This window comes from Centropristis striata, chromosome 3, assembly GCF_030273125.1.
Source record: "Centropristis striata isolate RG_2023a ecotype Rhode Island chromosome 3, C.striata_1.0, whole genome shotgun sequence".
Taxonomy (NCBI): domain Eukaryota; kingdom Metazoa; phylum Chordata; class Actinopteri; order Perciformes; family Serranidae; genus Centropristis; species Centropristis striata.
Window position 1 is genome coordinate 20,749,489 of NC_081519.1, and position 17,833 is coordinate 20,767,321.

At 40.1% G+C, this 17,833-nt stretch overlaps 1 protein-coding gene across 2 annotated transcripts in view; it reads right to left on the reverse strand.

Moving 5' to 3' along the window:
* Positions 1-17,833, reverse strand: part of cntn3b (contactin 3b) — a 62,527-nt gene that overhangs the window by 24,394 nt on the left and 20,300 nt on the right. For both annotated transcript variants that reach the window (XM_059329024.1, XM_059329023.1), the window contains exons 4-9: positions 13,636-13,811; positions 8,655-8,753; positions 5,824-6,027; positions 3,210-3,312; positions 2,647-2,831; positions 2,141-2,277 (exon numbers count right to left, since the gene is read on the reverse strand). In XM_059329024.1, the coding sequence (XP_059185007.1) occupies positions 2,141-2,277; positions 2,647-2,831; positions 3,210-3,312; positions 5,824-6,027; positions 8,655-8,753; positions 13,636-13,811 (904 nt within the window). The remainder of the gene's footprint in view (positions 1-2,140; positions 2,278-2,646; positions 2,832-3,209; positions 3,313-5,823; positions 6,028-8,654; positions 8,754-13,635; positions 13,812-17,833) is intronic.

Genomic DNA, 17,833 nt, shown 5'->3' on the forward strand with positions numbered 1-17,833 from the left:
CGGATGATGACTTGGAATGATTTCTAACCCAATGAGCTCATCTGATACTAACCGCTGCAGGGGGAGTGGCTTCTGACAGTGCTATCTTTATTATAGACTCATAGAAAATTATAGAAAGCTGGAGATTAGTGAAAATGGAACATATTTGTGTAAGTACGAAGTCACCTTAACACATTCACAATGATGTTACTTCAGAGTGAACCAAATCTAACTTTGTAGCTTGTTTGTTTCTAGAGATAATTATAATTTTTTTATTTAAAGGGGCACTCCACCAATTTACAAATATTGCTATGTTTAGCGGTTATCAGGGGTTAAAACAGTCACATGTTTCCTGTCTGAAGGGACATGGAGAGTTTGTGAAAAGCTTGAGGATGTAATCTCGGGCTGTTAGGAATTAGGAATAGGAGATTGTTGACTTTGACAGGTGTGTTTAGAAAGGAAGCAAATTTTAATCTAATTTCTAACAACTAACAACTGACGTAATGAAGCAGCAGTAACATTAGACCAGCAACTCTTGTTTTCTTTGAGGTAAAATTGCTGTTTTTGTCAACTGATTGAGGTGGCTTTGAAGAGAGCATCAGTTCCCCAGCGGAAGGAGCAGTCTTACAGCTTGGCAAAGCAGTGAAAATATTCCAAATATAGCTTAAATATCTTAAACTGATATTATTTTCAAGCCCTCCGAACCATACGATCACATGTGTTGTTTCGGCCCACGGGAGACCCTACAGGTTGCAGGAGATAGACACGTCATTATACATATGCATACCAATCGATGTTGTAAAAAGGTTGATATTTCATTTTCGGTTTTGGTTACAAAACTACTTCTCTAAGGTTAGGGCAAAAACATTCCTGGTTAAGCGTTAAAAAAGACAGCTTAAAGAGAACAATAAATGCACATAAATGCCAGAAGTAATGCAGTTACAAGGACCATGTGACCACTGGAAGTGACATAGTTACGTTTATCACGTTTTTACTTAATTTAAGTTACTTCAAATAACATAATTTACTTTTGTTTTCACATGAGACACTAACGCCGTTCTCCTGGGTGAAAGTCCTGGATTTTATGACCGATCCACCTCTCCTCCCGCCACCGTAACAGAATTTTTTGTGCATTATACGCCACCTCAGCATCATTCAAAATTACTAGGGCTGCTAGAGGACACCACTAACTCCTAACGTAAACATGAATCGTAAGGTGTTGTATAAATAACACATTGTATTTTGGGGAGGACAGCCTCAAACATAACTATGGGTCGTATTAAGCTTCTTGTAGAAACTACCTATGGGGGTGTTTTTAAGCGGAGGACAGTCTTATTATTTTAGGTGTTCCTTTTTTAGGTAGTTTCAATATGCTTTGCTGCAGCAACTGTGCGGGTTGTTGTCAATGGACCAGCAATCCCGACAGTTGTTGAATTGTTGGGCCAATGATGCCTCGATCTGTTAACATGTTTGGGCTATTTAACGGCTTTTGATCTCGGACCAGATCGTAATACACGATCCGTGGCTAAAGATATATTTAGCATTGCAGTCATCCAAAAACCACATGAGAAAATGTTTTTAGAAGGGATTGTGAAAATAACATTTTGTCACGAAACAATACATCAACCAAGATGTGAATGTGTGGATTTAAATACATGAGAAAAACTGGTGGGATGCTACAGAATGATATAAAAACCTAAAAAAAATAAAAATAAAATAACAAACCTGTCCTTTTTAATACAAAGTGCAAAGACTCAGATGTCATTATATAATACATACAGATAACAGGCACCAGGTGTGAATGGGCCCTAAGAGTCCTGATACCTCTGCCTGGTTTCTAAATCTGTCTGCAACATTATGAAACCACAGTGCTAAATCTCTGGAGTACCCCTTGAATTTCCTGAACAGTAGCTTTACCTGGCGAGTGGAAAATGTATGAGAGGTTGATTCTAGCCATCAAAAGCCAGTTCTGATACAGAACATGCATTCATCAAGTACAGGGTGAGTTCAAATTTAATCTTTTTTGATCCAGTTGAATTAATTAACAGATTTATCAGTGTCCGGTTGGATTTTATGGAAATATTATGATCCTCCTCCTCCTCCCTTTTCTGATTTTTTTTTTCATCTGTAATATAGTGAGAAGTCTAACATATCTCCATACCTCAGGCATCAGTTGCTCCCCATTCTTCAGCCAGCTGTAGGATGGTTTAGGCTTTCCACTGGCCTTACACTCCCAGAAGAGGTTTTCTTCGATGGACGGAGCAGTGTCCGTCATTGTCTGGAGCCAGTGAGGTTTAGCTTGGAATAAATGAGAGGATTACCTTTTCAAACATGTGTTTTAATTATAGAAGCAGTGGATTAGTAAAGAGTGGTATCAGAAAGCAGCCTTGCATTAAATCATCAACATTTTGAGTGCATTATCACCAAAGAGACTGGTAAACAGATTTGGATACTGTCTGAAAACTCTAAAGTAACATTCACTTTTTTCTTTTCGAGGATCCATTGCGTGTTTTGTAATTTCATGGCAACATTATGCCCCGCATGTTGTCGACAAATAGGTTTTCTGTCAAACAAATGAGATTAAAGCTGCCGGTCACATGCCTGTTTCCACACGTACACACACACACGTTCCTGCATTTCGCTGCCAATTTGAAACGGTTCACTAACCATGGAATGAAATGCGACCCCGTGCAGCATTCTTGCCTCGCCGATTCTCTGCCATACATTCGTACGTCCCGGCGTCTTCCTGTTGGAAATTGGGGATTTCAAGGACAGCGTTTGAATTCTTCATTTTCACTTTGCTGGGGAAAGGGATGCCGCTGGTTCTCCTCCAGCTTATTTCTGGGACGGGGCTGCGAAAAGACGAACAAAAAAAAAAAGTTTCCCATGATGGCAACTGTCAGTTGCAGTGATCAAAGCGTGGTTAAGCATGGAAGAAAAAGTAGTTGAAGCGAAAGCCTTGTGAGTTATTGTTCCCTACAAATCAAACTGTGCTTGTTCTGATTTCAGAAGCTCTAAAAAGAACTTTGATTTCTGTTCCCTTGTCTTGTCATGCTGCGGCCCTTGCTCTCCTACGGATTGATGAATCTGAGAATGAGTAATGTTACGCTTGTGCATCTCTAAATCATTTGGAGTAGCTCTAATTCATGCACGAATGAGCCTACAGCTTATGTCACACACACACACACACACACACACACACACACACACACAGAAGGAGGCTGACTTACTTTCCCAGAGCGAAACATTCTAGTTTCACCACGGACTCCTTTGCGGCTGGAACTGAATCAGGGAAATGAACTTCTATTTTGGGTTCGTATTCACCCATTACTCCTACAAAAGGGAGACAACAGATGACAAGCTTTTTACATCAATGATTAACAGCACACATTATACACGTGGTGGATCAAAGAGAGAGCAGTAACACAGTGGGACAGCTAACACAAAAGTCTTTATGCATACAGAGCAAAAGTGACCACTGAAGGGCTGGTGAGGAGGAGGGAAATCAGAGGTGGCTTATAAAAGATTCAGAGAACACATCAGGGAACAGACTTGCTTAGTAGAGATTTATCACCTGTGGCAATGTGACTTCATTTATGACTTTATTTATATTCACATCACTGGAACAGGTCAAAGACTCCTTCGCAGAGATAGTAGTATGCCCTTTACTATTACCAAGTACAACCCCACAGTCTGGCAGCAAGAGCTGATTTGGGGTCCTGTGCATGTTTTCAGATTAAAGGTCACTAAAGACTTTGAAAAGCTGTGATAAGTGTTAGCATCTTACACGCAACGTGGAAAACATGCAGAGTGTGGAAGTGCATCTCCTTCAAAACACAATCCATACTCTAATCATCTCAGTGTTTAGTTAGTAATCATGTTTGACATTTTCCCTTATAGAAGTGCCAACAGTAATTCAATCTAAAACTCAGCTCATGAAAGCGTTGACAGTTTTGCATTTTGTGCTTTAGACCAATTAACTTACTGGGTAAATAAACATGCACATCCAAAGGACGAAGGTAAAAAAATGTACCATATTCTAATAAGGCATCTTGTGTAATCAATGATTTTATTAAGGGTTAACAAATTATTTATTAGTCCTTTATTAATTAATAATACACCATTATGAACAGCAACATCTGGGTTGCCTGTTAAAATGTGTAATTATGTACTTATAATTGTTGCCAATACATGGACACTGTAAATGGTTCGGGAGTTCTAAATAAGCCATCAAGCCATTGCCTGCAGTTAATAATCAAATGATATTATAAAAAATGTCCTTCTGGAGGGGAGAGGATGAAGACGAGCCCTCCTGGTAGACCACAAGTTGTTCTTTTGAAGGGTTTAATAAAATGTACTAAGCAGGGTCATTTCCATCACCCCAGGGTCCTATGCTCCTGAAAAGGATTCTATGTTGCCAGGGTCCTATATTCCCCATATTTATATGGCACATAATGGGTACATGAAAAGGGTTCTAGGTTCCCAGGGTACTATGCCCCTGGGTCCTAGGTTCCCCAGATTTATATGGCGAATAATACACAGGATGTCCTGGAGGAGCTGCAAGCAAAGTTGCAGCTAACGTTTGCTCAGCTTGTTTCTCTAGTAACTTAAGATCCAGACGTCTGATGACTAAAATCTCCATCTTGTTAAAATATAGTTTATAGTAGTAAATAGTTAAAAACAAATGAAAAAATGTGTAGCTTAAAACTGGATAAAAATGTAATTAATGAAAGCTTCTGGTAGACAACCACGCAGCTGATGCAAGCGTCAAGGATGTTATACCTTTAATGTGTGTATTCACCTGCTGAACTAAGGGCCCTGGGAAATTAGGTATCCTCCATAATAAGTAATAATATGGTGATTTCAAGGTGAAAAATACATCTGGGTTCAAATTAGGCTATATTTGGCTGTTGGAAGTTATTTTTCTAACAACTTTCCAACAGAATTTAAATCAGTGGATACAGTATGTGAAGCAGGTCCTACCATCTTGTTGAAATATATTCAATAAAGTGAAATGCTGCTGCTCAAATTAAGACGTCCAATATTCAGACCTCTGAAGCAGTCTGTCCTGTCAGCATGTTAAGCTAACGGTAACTTTAGCTCAAGCAGTTTAAGTGCAGAGCTGACACCACTATTATTAGGTGTCATCAGTCTGATATCCAAGCATTGTCAGGTACGACTTATTATATTATATTTGAATATTATTAAATAACTAGTATATCATTTTTAACAAAGGGGAATAAATAAAACATTAGGTTGGTTCAAGGTGATGTCTTTGCTCTGACTGACTGGTTTCAACAAAAAGCAATTGCATTAATTAATCAGCTCTATTCATGTAAAATAAGATACGTTGTTTAGTACAGTCACATATTGTTTAATAGAATGCAAATAATGGCGAGCACATTCATTTATGGAAAAGAATCACATTTTAAATAAGCAATATTGGAAATCACAATTCTAATGTGATTATAACAATAAGCTAGTGTTGGGACAACAAAGCTTTGTGAAGCGTTTGCTTGTCTTGGCTAAAAAAAAGGCTTCAGCAATGGTAATTGAGTGTGTTTTCAGCCCTTTGTTAAACAAAGAGCGCCATCTCTTGGCCCCGTTACTAAAGCAAATGCTTCATAAAGCTTTGTTGTACCAACACTACAATAAGCTATGTAAGCGGTCTAAAAAAAAAAAAATGTTTTCAACCAAATTTTCAACCGCACTTTTAATTGTGACGTAAGACCAAAAACTCACACCACAGATGATGCTGAAATAAGAATGTAAAAAATAAATATGCATTACTTCCAATATCTAACATGTATTTACATAAAGTATCCCATAGTTTAAGGCATTTACCATCACTTCTAAGGACCAGTGGTGTGGGAGAGCTGAGCACCTTCTCCTTGGTCACGGTGTTGTTAACCACACAGGTGTAGTTGCCAACATCTGAGGGCTCCACTTTTGCGATGTACAGACTCCCAGTCTCCTGAGAGATGAATCGACGACTGTCTTGTTGGACAAAGTACGGGTATTCATTGAAGATCCATGCAAATGTCATCTCTGGAATGGAAAGGAAAACAGTTAAACTTAGAGCAGCGTTGGTATGCTGACATTGTTCGCTCAAAGCATGACAGATTCCTCACAAATTAGATACATTGACCTCTATAACTGGGACGGCTGAACCAAAAGAAGATACTCCACTGTGGCCTAAAAATGTTAGCATATCATGTCATTTTCCTTCCCTTATCTCAGTTTCCTTGGGAAGAGATACAAAGACATGGCAAATGTAATAGCTATCAGTGCAGAAGCAATGGGAGACCCAAGGAAAGGGAGCGAAACAAAATGGATTACAGCGCGTCAGTGGCCCTCCCCTGACACATGGCCTCCATTCCCCGGGTCCCTGGGTGGCTTGGTTGGCTCATGGGTGGCACGAATGAATGAACGGATGGATTGAGGGATGGATGGATTGACTTGTATGGAGGTAGGAACATGTTGTGATGCCCCTTCACAAACTGCAGGTCTACCATAAGAAAAGAGAGACCTGTCATGATGAATTACCGTGTCATTTTGAGAAGCGCACACTGCACAGATTTGCAAGAGCGAGGAAATGCTCTGTGTAATCTACCACTTCAGAGGTGAGGGGCTCAGAGTCAAAAGGTGTACGCAAACACTGTCAATCATATCTGGTGCCCCCCCAGGCAGCAGGCCTCACGGCTTCAGATGGGATCAATCGTCCGAGCTGGGTGCAGCGATGCAGATACAAAGCTCCTTCTGATTAGCCAAGCAGGAGCTACAAAGTTCAGAGTCAGCATAACCTCGATCTGAACTATATGGCTGTAATGAGCAGTGATAGAATTGTAAGCCATTGTAAGTCAAGTGAGGAGTGGAAATACAACACAAGGTCTTTTACGCAAAAGAAACAGTGAGATATGTGCTACAACAGCCCTTTGTGTAAACAAATGTCTGCTGTGGAGCGCAAAAGTGACACCAAAGAAATAATATTCTGTAATTTATCATTTTTGGGTTATGTGATAAAGAATGTGGGTGTGAAGGATAAAGCTTTTGTAGAATTAAAAGGCTTCATACAGTAGGTGTTACATAAAGTTCAGTGGAGTTCAAGGTTATGAAGCAAATGGATGCTTTTAAAATTCAAGAAAGCGAAAAAAAGGAAAAAGGTGGCAGGAAAGGAGAGAAAAAGGGCAAGCCAGAGAGGGAGCAACAGGGCGAGAAAAAGAAGAAAGGGACAGCAGGCTCGCCCTGCTTTACTTTCATTCACTTCTGAAAATGTGGGCAAAAAATACAATGGCGCTACGGTTACAGCAGCCAACCGCGTATAAGCCTATGTCAGAGGAAAGCTGTCAAACTGTATTTCACACAGAGTACTCTGACCCATTATCCCATAGACCAGCTGTACAATGCACTGCGCTACAAACTGTTCTCTTGTGAAAGAAATTGGTTGTTCCAATGTGCAAGCTACTGTATCAAGAGGGAGACAAGCTAGGCAGCAGCCATTGTCCATATCCTCAGAGAGGTGGGGCTGAGCAGTCTGCGTCTTTATCTCCTATGTGTGGCCTCTTATTTAAAGAATACATTTTTAGCCTCTCAATTGAACAATTAAAGCATCTTTTTTTGAAAGTGTGAAGAAGCATACTTATAAGGCTATAGCCAGCAGCTGGTTAGCTCTGAAAAAGAGAAAGCTAGCCTGGCTACATCCAAAGGTAACAAAATCCTCTATAAGCACCTTTTAAAACTCACTAATCAACACACTATGTCCCCTTTGTTTTACCCTCAGAGAAAACATGTCAAAGAACAGGTTATACAGTTAGGTGGGTTGTGTAGAAGCAATCTCAGAACTTATTGACTCTTATTTATTTAGCCTCTGCGGAAAAGAGTCAATATTTCTGGGGTAGCCACCTAATATACAGATAACAGATATCTGGGATAAACTTCCGCTTTCATGCCTCCGGTTGTTGTTTAAAATTAAATTAGCAATTTGAGACTAAGAATGGAGTTGGAGTTGAGAGGTGACATCTACAAAAAGTAGCCAGTCTCGCTAAATAAGCCATGCAAAAAACAAAAGCTAAATTGTCGTAGAAGATGACTTTGAGAATACCAAAATATGGTCCACACGCTTACAGATTGTGCATTCATTTGCAGATATCTGTTTAAAGAGATTAGTGAGGAAGTTCCTCTTACTGACCAAAAGGTAGTACAAGACTGATCTCACATGATGGATCAAAGATAACTTGTTTTTTCATGCTTCAGTTTTTGCATGAGTTAAACAAAAGTGATATAGATTAATTAGTTTACTTGTTTACAGTTTGTGCTACGCTAAGCTAACTGGCTTCTGACTGTAGCTTCATATTTGTACAGACATGAGAGAGGTATCAATCTCAAATCAAAGAAGCATATATATTCCAAAACTATTACTTTAAGACAAATCTGAGAAACACATTGCTATACTTGAAAGGAAGGAACCAACTCTGTATTTGCTTAGTAGTAATATTCAGGATGAAATACATAAGGGGATGATTTTTATGAGCATGTGTACATGAATGAGTGTAAAAACAGATTAAGTTAGTAAAAAGGCAGTAATCCTTTATCAAAGTTTTCCATGTGAAATGAGTGGAGAGAATTACACTTGTTATGAGTCACAAATGCAGCATACCCACACAGAGCAAACTTACCTCCAGAATGTGCAGGTGGTCCACACAGAAGAACTACTCCCTGGCCCTCGCGGACATTAACAGCACTCCTCACCGTTTGACTTTTGAAGTTCTCAAGATCTGATGAGTCAAGTAAGATTGAAATCGAATTAGACTGCAGATGAAAAAAGAAGTAAAATCATCAACAGCACTGAGCTTAATATCAGACAGCCAGAAAGTATGTTTTTATGTAGTCTATAAATTCTCAAGTTTCTTTGAAACGAATAGACATAAGACATAAGTTTTCCCAAACTCCCTTCACTGATTCACTGAGGCATGTTTTTGATGTTACATTTGGAGCCTTAGGACTTTAATAGGGCATCATTGATTGCCCTGGGACACCTCCTGACAGCCTCCTACACTTTCAAAGGCATCTGGGGTGCTGATGAAATAGATGGACCTGACTTGGTGATGTTTACCCTGCAACACTACACTTTAGCACAGGGAACAGATTACGCTGAAATGGGATAAAATGAGCAGGAGGGAAGGAAACGTGGCGCGTGGACTGAGCAAACACGGGGGAGTGTGCATGACAAATGACAGTTTGCAGTGCCAGCAGCAATAAGTAACATCATTATTAAATGTGGTGTAATCTTGCACTTAAAAGCATTAGCTTCCCCATCAATACTCTCAGCACAATCTATCCCTTGCAAATGAATGAGCACTTGCTGGCAGACAAAACCTAAACCTGGGATGATAAACCACCCCTGGCTTCATGACTGATGGAGGGAAGCTGCCGCAGTCCGCTCTGTACTCTGTCTGCACCCTCTGGCTAACAGCCTAGAGTAAGCCTTCCAAACACAAACAAAAGAAAGTCAGTGTGACCGATAAGGGAAATTAGGAGAAGGAAGATTATGGAGAGAAGTGGGACAGAGTGTTGGTAAGATTAATGAGGAGCTCTCTGATGACCGCAGTGGAATCAAACAGAGCCAAGTCACGGCAGGACACCAAGGAGGCCACAGGAGGAGATGGCTGACTTGAAATACAGACAGAGGCAATGTCCTTCTGATCTCCCCAGGCTGCCTTAGTAAATACAGAGTCCATCTCCTACAGACATTTAGAGCGAGGTTCATATACACGGGTGATTGAAAAAGCAGGGGCATAACAGCAGTTGATAATTATAACAGCCATGCTTTTGGAAACAGCGGGAGGTGAATCTAAGAGCTACTTATAATTACTTATTGGATGAGGAAAGGACGACTACTTCAACGAGATCGTGCAAAATGCCACAGAAGAGGGCAGAAACGTGGCTTGGGCTCAGCGCTGGAGGGGATACACTTCTGTCTTCACTGGCCTCTGAGCTGAAGAATAATGGGCTTCACTGGAGTGAACTGACCACACACTGTAACTCTGAGAGCTAGAGGCCAAACTCACTGTAGCTGCAGTGATTCCTTTGTAAGCAGAATCCGTCTCTGCCATAAAAGAATGGCTGGCCTTGAGATAACTCAGAGATGATTGGTCTGGGCAATGGCGCCGCCATATAGACACTCCCAGTTATATTCTGTGACCAACGGTGTTCTGATGCAAAGCTATTTTTACCTGCTCCGGAAGACATTTAAAACAAAACAGTGTGGTTCATTACATCGTGGATCTATTTTATTTATTTATTTTTTTCTTTGGCTATTGTTTCTATCACTTATGATAACACTGTACTCAATGAAGCACTTGCTGAGAAGTGGGAACTGGATGGCATCATTAGAAGAAAATTGAGCAGTCATAGGACCAGACAGGGTGTAAACAAACCAAAGGACTATTTAAAGCAGTAGTCATTTATTTTTTAGCTACTAATGAGCAGCAGTACAGGCTGTTAACACAACACCGACATATTATCACCTTGAAAAGCTGATACGGCATTCATTACGGTGTTAGGTGAGATGGTGTTTGCTAACTGTTCATTTACACATCCAGCTGCACATGTTAGTTCACCAATGTCGGTAGTGCTGTTGGATATTTGGTCGATACTTAATAAAATAGCTGGATGGGGCATTGGTGTCTGTATGATATATGGATGAAGTCTTCCACGTCACCCAGCTGAAATGAAGCTCAAAGTGGGAAGCTCCCATTGCTCCAGCCATTGCCATCTTGGCAGTGCCTGCCTCCTAACTGCAGCGGGGTCGGACTGAGGTGGGCTGAATGTAGCGGCAAGCCACCTGTAAAGGGCAGCCACCTGTCACTCAAAGCAGCTATGGCCTTAATGATGCATAACTTTATTACCATAATACCAACCTTAATATAATTTGAATGGCTAAGATATATTAAACTCCAGCCCATCAGAGCTGTCATGAAGGAGTCATTTTTGCTATGGAGACCAAAACAGTTTTTATACTAGGCCTGTAAACTTGTTTATTTTTGCTGTAAATTTAACCATTTTAACATGGAGGTCAATGAGGATTCACTCACGGTGTCAGCTGGCCAGTAGAAGAATTGCAGTTTTTGGCACTTCCAATTTAGCTCTGCTTGTTGCTGAAAATGCGGCCAATCTATTAGATCACTGGTACTGGATTGGTACTCAAAGCCCAGGTACTATTGTATTGGTATAGAGACTGAAAAAGTTAGATCAGTGCATCCCTCCGAGTACACATAGTAACACTTTTATTTATTTGGTGTCATGTTCCTGGCCACCTGATGAATCTATGTCCAATATTCACCGTCTTTTTAGCTGTCTTTTTTCCTCTCCTAGGAAATATGTAGCTCTTTGGCTCCTAAAATGTTCCACTATGTTTACCTGCTGGTGACAGACTGTCCGTCTGTTGTTTGGTGTTTAGTGTACGGTGGCTTTATCATCACTAAACACAGCTGCTAGCTGTGGCTGGAGATGACACTGATGACAGTACTGAGACTGAAGCAAACAGTCGAGCGCTATAAAACCAAACTAAATAGTGAGTTGAAAGAAGCTCCATAAAGTGAATGACACATTTCACGCCACACACATTTCACGCCACACACATTTGTATCGTAATAATAATTTAAAAAAATATTAGTGCAGCTTTCAGCCCATTTATTTGGAAGTAAAATTAAAAGGGAATGTACCCAAAATGCTGCTTATAATTCCTCACTACATTAACAAACTGTACATTGTAGATCAGAGCTGAACCAGGTAATCAGTATTAAAACTGCATGGATGTATTAAAAGAGCTGCATACTGCGTAGCAACTTGCATCTTATTTTACCCAGTGGCTTTTTGTTATACTCCAAGATAAACAGGTTGCCAAATGTAATGAAGTTAAAATAGGTTAAACATGGTCACATGTTAAAAAAAACAAATTCAGAGCGTCATTTTGTATGAGTTGGAGGCAATGGAGAGACTTTTGGGAGAGATGTGTACAGGAAGTTGCAATAGTTGAGACATGATTGTAACCTTCCATGATAAGGGAATGACACAAACAATAAGGTTTTTGGTGAGTTTCTGTAATTGATAAAAACAGGATTAACACCTGTATTATACACCAAGATTTCGGAAAGAGAGCTTTCGTTGGTTTAGTAAGCTGTTGTTTTTTTTTTTTTTAACCAATCTGAGCCATTACATGGGAGAGGGGTTGGAAAGAGGATAATGTCAGATTTGGTGTCAGTTAGCTAAAGAAAGCTGTCAAACATCCAGCAATTTTTGCTTAACAATTATGAAGGCCTTTTAGCTGGTTGTATTCTCTAGGTTTTATTTGCCGGTAGAGATGTGTATCGTCAGCATAGAAATGGAGCTGAATGTTGTGGCTCATCAGGTTGGGCACAGATAACCGGTTCCAAAAGTTAGATTCTAAAGGAAGCATTAAGACAAATGGTTCTGCTTATAGGTTATTGAACAACTACATAGGCTCTTTCTGGACAGGACGACACAGCGCAAAGTGAAAGGTTTTGTTTATGCACTATGAGAAGCTCATTCAGAGTTGCGAGTCAGCACCATGGACTGCAAGTTTTCGTCTGTATTTTGCCAAAGCTATGAAAATAAGACCCAGACTGTATAAAACTAGATGCTCTTTAAGGCAGTATGAAGAAGATAAACTGCAATTTTGTGTTTCACTCTATGCATTATTTCAGTTGTCCTCAATACAAATGTGAACTGTGGGAGGACATGTAAGCTTATAGTGGTTGCAGCAGAATTTTGAAGGCAAGCAAAGAAGGCATGACATTTCTATCTTAGGGCAGTGGCCTCATTACACGGAAAAGCAGAGTATCAGCCATGCTGATCTCCTAGACCTCCCTCACTGCGCATTAGGCAAGACAATAAATGTCAAGCAGCTCTGCTCTTCACCCGGTCCCCACAAGTGAGATTCATTACTGGCTGTAGGGATAATGGCAGTCCATCTCCTGAGAGGAAGTGAAATGCTCTCTATCCTTGGGACATGATCAATAGTCAGCAGGCTTGATCAAGAGAGGAGAGGTGCCTCTACAGTGCCTGTCTGGAAGGTAGGACCCCACTCCACAGCATCACTTTCCAGCCCAGCCTTTTGTCATTTGAGCAGTAGGCTGACAGAGCAGCACAGAGCCTGTCACAGTCTGATCCACTCACAATCTGCTGTATATATTACGCATAAAGAAGTGGCTGGTGATTACAAAGATGCAAACACTTCTTTAGCATTATTAATGTTTGCCTCCTTTAAAGTCTGGATCACAGGGGCTGTCGTATCACTTGGCAAAATATGAGTCAATTCGGACTGAGCATAGATGCTGTCAGAGTTGGAAGCACTAATGAGAATCGATGGAGTTCAGAGGCAGTCAGAGGCAGCCTCACCCACTGTGTTTGTTGAATCTGACATTTCATTCGATTACCATTTCCCCTCTCAAAAATCTATTCTCAGGCAATCTAAATGAGAAATCGGAATAGTGAATGGAAAAAAAGGAAGGTCTGGGCCACAACCATATTACACACATGTCAGACTGATATACAGCAGATACAAAGAAATGCCAGGATGTCATAGCTGTGTTAGAGTTGTGCCAGAAACGCGTTAGCAATTGTAGGATCACTTACATGCAAATTGGAGGCTGGCTCTGCGGCTGAGGATGGACCCCCGCGCGTTGAAGGCCGTGCACTGGTATACCCCGGTGTCTTGGTCCTTGTCCAGGTTGCTAATGATCAGGCTGCCCCCAGACATGTGACGCCGGTAGTCATTCCCCAGATCAATGAGTGTTCCGTTTAGTGACCATCTGGAAAAACGCAAACACAATCAGTGGCTCAGTCCCCTGGAGATGCACACTCACAGTGTTTATCACAGAGATCGATGTGATCGGTCACATCATGCTGAGAAGATAAAAGGTGAGTAATAAGAGTAGGTTTCTGCATTGTTAACAGATAATGTTGTGAATATCCCTTACAGTAACACATTGTAAACATTTTTTTGACATTAAAGACAGCCAACAATTTTTAAACCATTTCACTTCATCAAAGTCTTTTGTTTTCAACGTATGTAGGCAAAATTCCAAACTGAGCAAATCTGCTGTGGTGAGTATTGATTTTTCTTTCACTTGCATGGTGAAGTGGGTTTTATTTCATCTCATTTTTAATTACTTCCACTAAAGAGGTCATGTCTTTGGTCCAGTTTGCAAGTCTGATTTTTTTAAGTTATGAAATCTAGCAGAATATGTTAACAGATTCCATTGACATTTGGTGGAAATTTAGGCCATGACCTAAAAACAAGTTTGGTTTCAGAAGGACAAAATATTGTGTCAACTTTAGCCATGCTAGAGTATTGTATTATTATAACAATGTTAAATTGTGACTTGTGACAACTATTTATTTAATAGTTGTCACAAGTCACAATTTAACATTGTTATAATAATCGATTAACATAAACATTCTTACAGAAATTCGTATTCATTAGAAGATGAATCCCACAGACTTTGGTGTACCGTGGCTTTTCTTTAATTGCCACCATGAGATGAAAATTGATCCGTGAGACGTTTATATAGCACCACAAAAATGTGTCAAATGTTTTGCTTATCCAGTCAAAACTAAACATAGATTGATTTATTCAAGGATGTGTCATCAACGGATTAGGTTGCACAATGGAAGTAAAGAGTAGCAGCAAGATGGCGGATAACATTGATAACCAAGCTGCCAACCAAGGTTTTTCCAAAAAACAAGCATGGACCAACAATAAAGAAGAACACAAAGACTGTTACATCCAAGACTCCATGTTCCCCTTTTAATCTTTAGGATATGACATGCCTACTTTGGTTCCCACTTCAGGTGGAAAACCTGTTTGTTTTTGTTCCAGCTGGGAACTAAATTATCACATTCCAAACCAATTTGTTTTTGCTTGAAATGCTCAAAAAAAAATCAAAATTGAAACCCATTCCAAGTTGGTGGAAACATGGAGCTGTAAACATGGCTGTAGACTCTCAGTCTTGTTACTATTTATTCATGATTTGCTGCACTAACTTGAATTACAAATATGAATGAATGATGCATAAGCATCCCATGATTGTATATCTCTATGCACATTTTGACAGAGAATTGGATTCAGATTAAAAATATGTTAACATTTTCTATTATTAAAATTAGAAATGTAAAGTACTGTGCTGCCTTGGCAGAGTTATGCGCTGTCTGAGTGCTTTCTAATTAGTTCATGTTTGTGCTTTTGTGTTTCTGACTTATTGCTTTCTGACACCTTCATATTGCATTGTCTACAGACCATTTCCTTCGAAGAAAGGTCACGAGATACTTTGTCATGCAAGCTCAGTTCAGGAAGTGACAGCTATTAATCACAACTACCAACAGAGACAAAACAGTGAATAATGTTCTGGCTAAACAATGAAAACACTTTATACGTTATTCACTGAAATCTACAGTCTGTCGGCCTGACAGCACGTATTTGAAGGAGATGCATACTCAGTGATACCTTTAACAGCGTGGAGGGTAACGGGGCTTTATCTCAGGACATTACCACATATGAAAAATAACATTTCCCATATAGAATATCGGAAACAAAGAGTAATTATGAGACCGCCTTTGTGAAAGGACTATGGAATTCCAACGATAAAGAGAAGAAAAATCAATATCATTCTTTCTTCCGTCCTAGGCAAACTAACAAGCTGTTAGGATGATGCTTCATGCAGTCTTAAAGCCAGTCATGGCTCTCCCCAGTCTCCTGCCTGACAGACTACAAAAGACGAAGCTGTCTTTCATCTTGTAGCTTGCATTATTCATCTAACAGTCTGTGCCAGTCACTTAATCTGACTGATTTTGTCACTATTCCAACAATGATATTACTTATGCACACGACTTGTCATGACAAAGCTTACATTTCCAAGAATATATATGAAAACACAAACTCTGACATGAACATTTTGAATAAAACACTTCACGATTGCATTTTAAGTGTTTTTATGATGAAGTCCTTTCAAGCCCTATTTCTCCATTTTCAGATCCCCCAATGACTTGTTTGTGCCAAAAGGGAGGATTATAAAAGTATGTGCAAGTCGGGAGGAGGTTAAATGGAAAAGGATGGAGAGCTAGTTAGACTTGCAGTCACCCAGCATGATTGAACTTAATGGGAGAGAAAAAAGGTGGGCAGCCTGGACAGATCACACACCCCCAGAGCAGACAGCTGGTCCGGTGTGATGTTGCCAGTATGTCACCTACCTACTCTTTCTGCAAAAACACCTGAGACAGTTTTTGCTAATGAATTTCTCTGCATGGGGAACCTTAACTTTCCGTAAACCCAGGAAAAAGTGGATGGGATTTAAAGGTGCAGGGGGAGATCAATTACTATTAAAATCATACAGTATGTCACTCTTCTTCTTTACTAGCCAACTTGCAGGAGCAATTACCCACATGGTGATAAAATGGAAACCTTCACACTCAGAAAATGTGAAGAAACATCAGCAAACGCACTGTACACAGCATATTTCCTAACCCAGCTGGCCTGTAATCTCTTAATACCAAAGGGACAAAACAGAAAACACTAAAAAGAAATGCAGCCTTTTCTTAAGGCAGTGCTTTTTCACTGCTGTTTGTTTTTTTTGCTTAAACAGGTGGAAATGTGTTCCCACTAAAATACAGAATCATGACTTCTACTGCAGCCCGACTGTGTGACTCATCTCCAACCTCATTAGGTTGGTAAGTCATCTGTGAATGTAACTGTTAATAAGTCAGTAATGTAGGGTAGTAAACATCATGTCTGCAGTTATAAATGTATGCAAGTGATTCATAAAGGCTTCTTAAGATACCCTGACCTGTAAATGTTTATAAGTTGTTCATACATTGATTTAGAGGAGTCCGATGAATTTATGACGAATTTTAAACTGTCTCGCGAAAGACGAATTTTCGAAAACCTGGCAAATGTTTTACTAATTAATGATTTAATAACAGGGGGACAGTATTCATCATTCACCACTTTTAGCTTCAGTTTGAGTTCACTGTGTAGCATATAATCATTTTTATTAGACATTCAGGCCTTGTCCACGCTCATATAGGTATTTTTGGAAAACAAAACAAAAAAAATCTACACAAGCATTTCTAAATAATCTCTTTTGAAATGAAAATGCAAAAGCTCCATTCTGTTTTCAGAGCATGCCAACAAGCGACGATACATTAGATGGTGTTGGATTATGCAGTGTGATGTGTGTTGCTTCACATTTGGACACCTCTGTTCCTCACTAAAGTATATACGTAAAAAGCCCTGTTAGCAAGGTTAGAACTAGCACTATGCATTATAGTCGCATCTGCACATGCCTCACAAGGAGAGGTGCTGAGAGTGTAAATTCAACTTAAACAGCTTTAACGAAATTGCATTAGCAGTTTTCTACGTGTGTCGGCGTAGTGCTAATGAGCAAAAATCATAGCAATATATGTTCTCTGTTTGAATCCTCCTTTACAGTTCCCGCTTAAACACAAACTGCATCAATAACACAAAGAGGTGACTCAGGCAGAGCAGAGGTCTTCATGTCAGCACTGCCCAAACTGGATCTAACAGCAAGTCAGGTGGTTAGGAGCTTACAGTAAGTCCAACACAGTCCAGGAGAACAGTCCTATTTACTGCGGTGTGCTGCAGGCGCGGTCTGATCTGAGCATGCTCTGAATGAACTCCCTGTGACCTTGAGGTTCACATCAATTTTGCATGAGGTCTCCTCATCAAATAGACTGGGGATTGTACTGCAGCACTGGCTCACCTGGCTTTCCTTTAGGCCAGACACCCACAGAGACGGCGGTGACCACACAGACCACA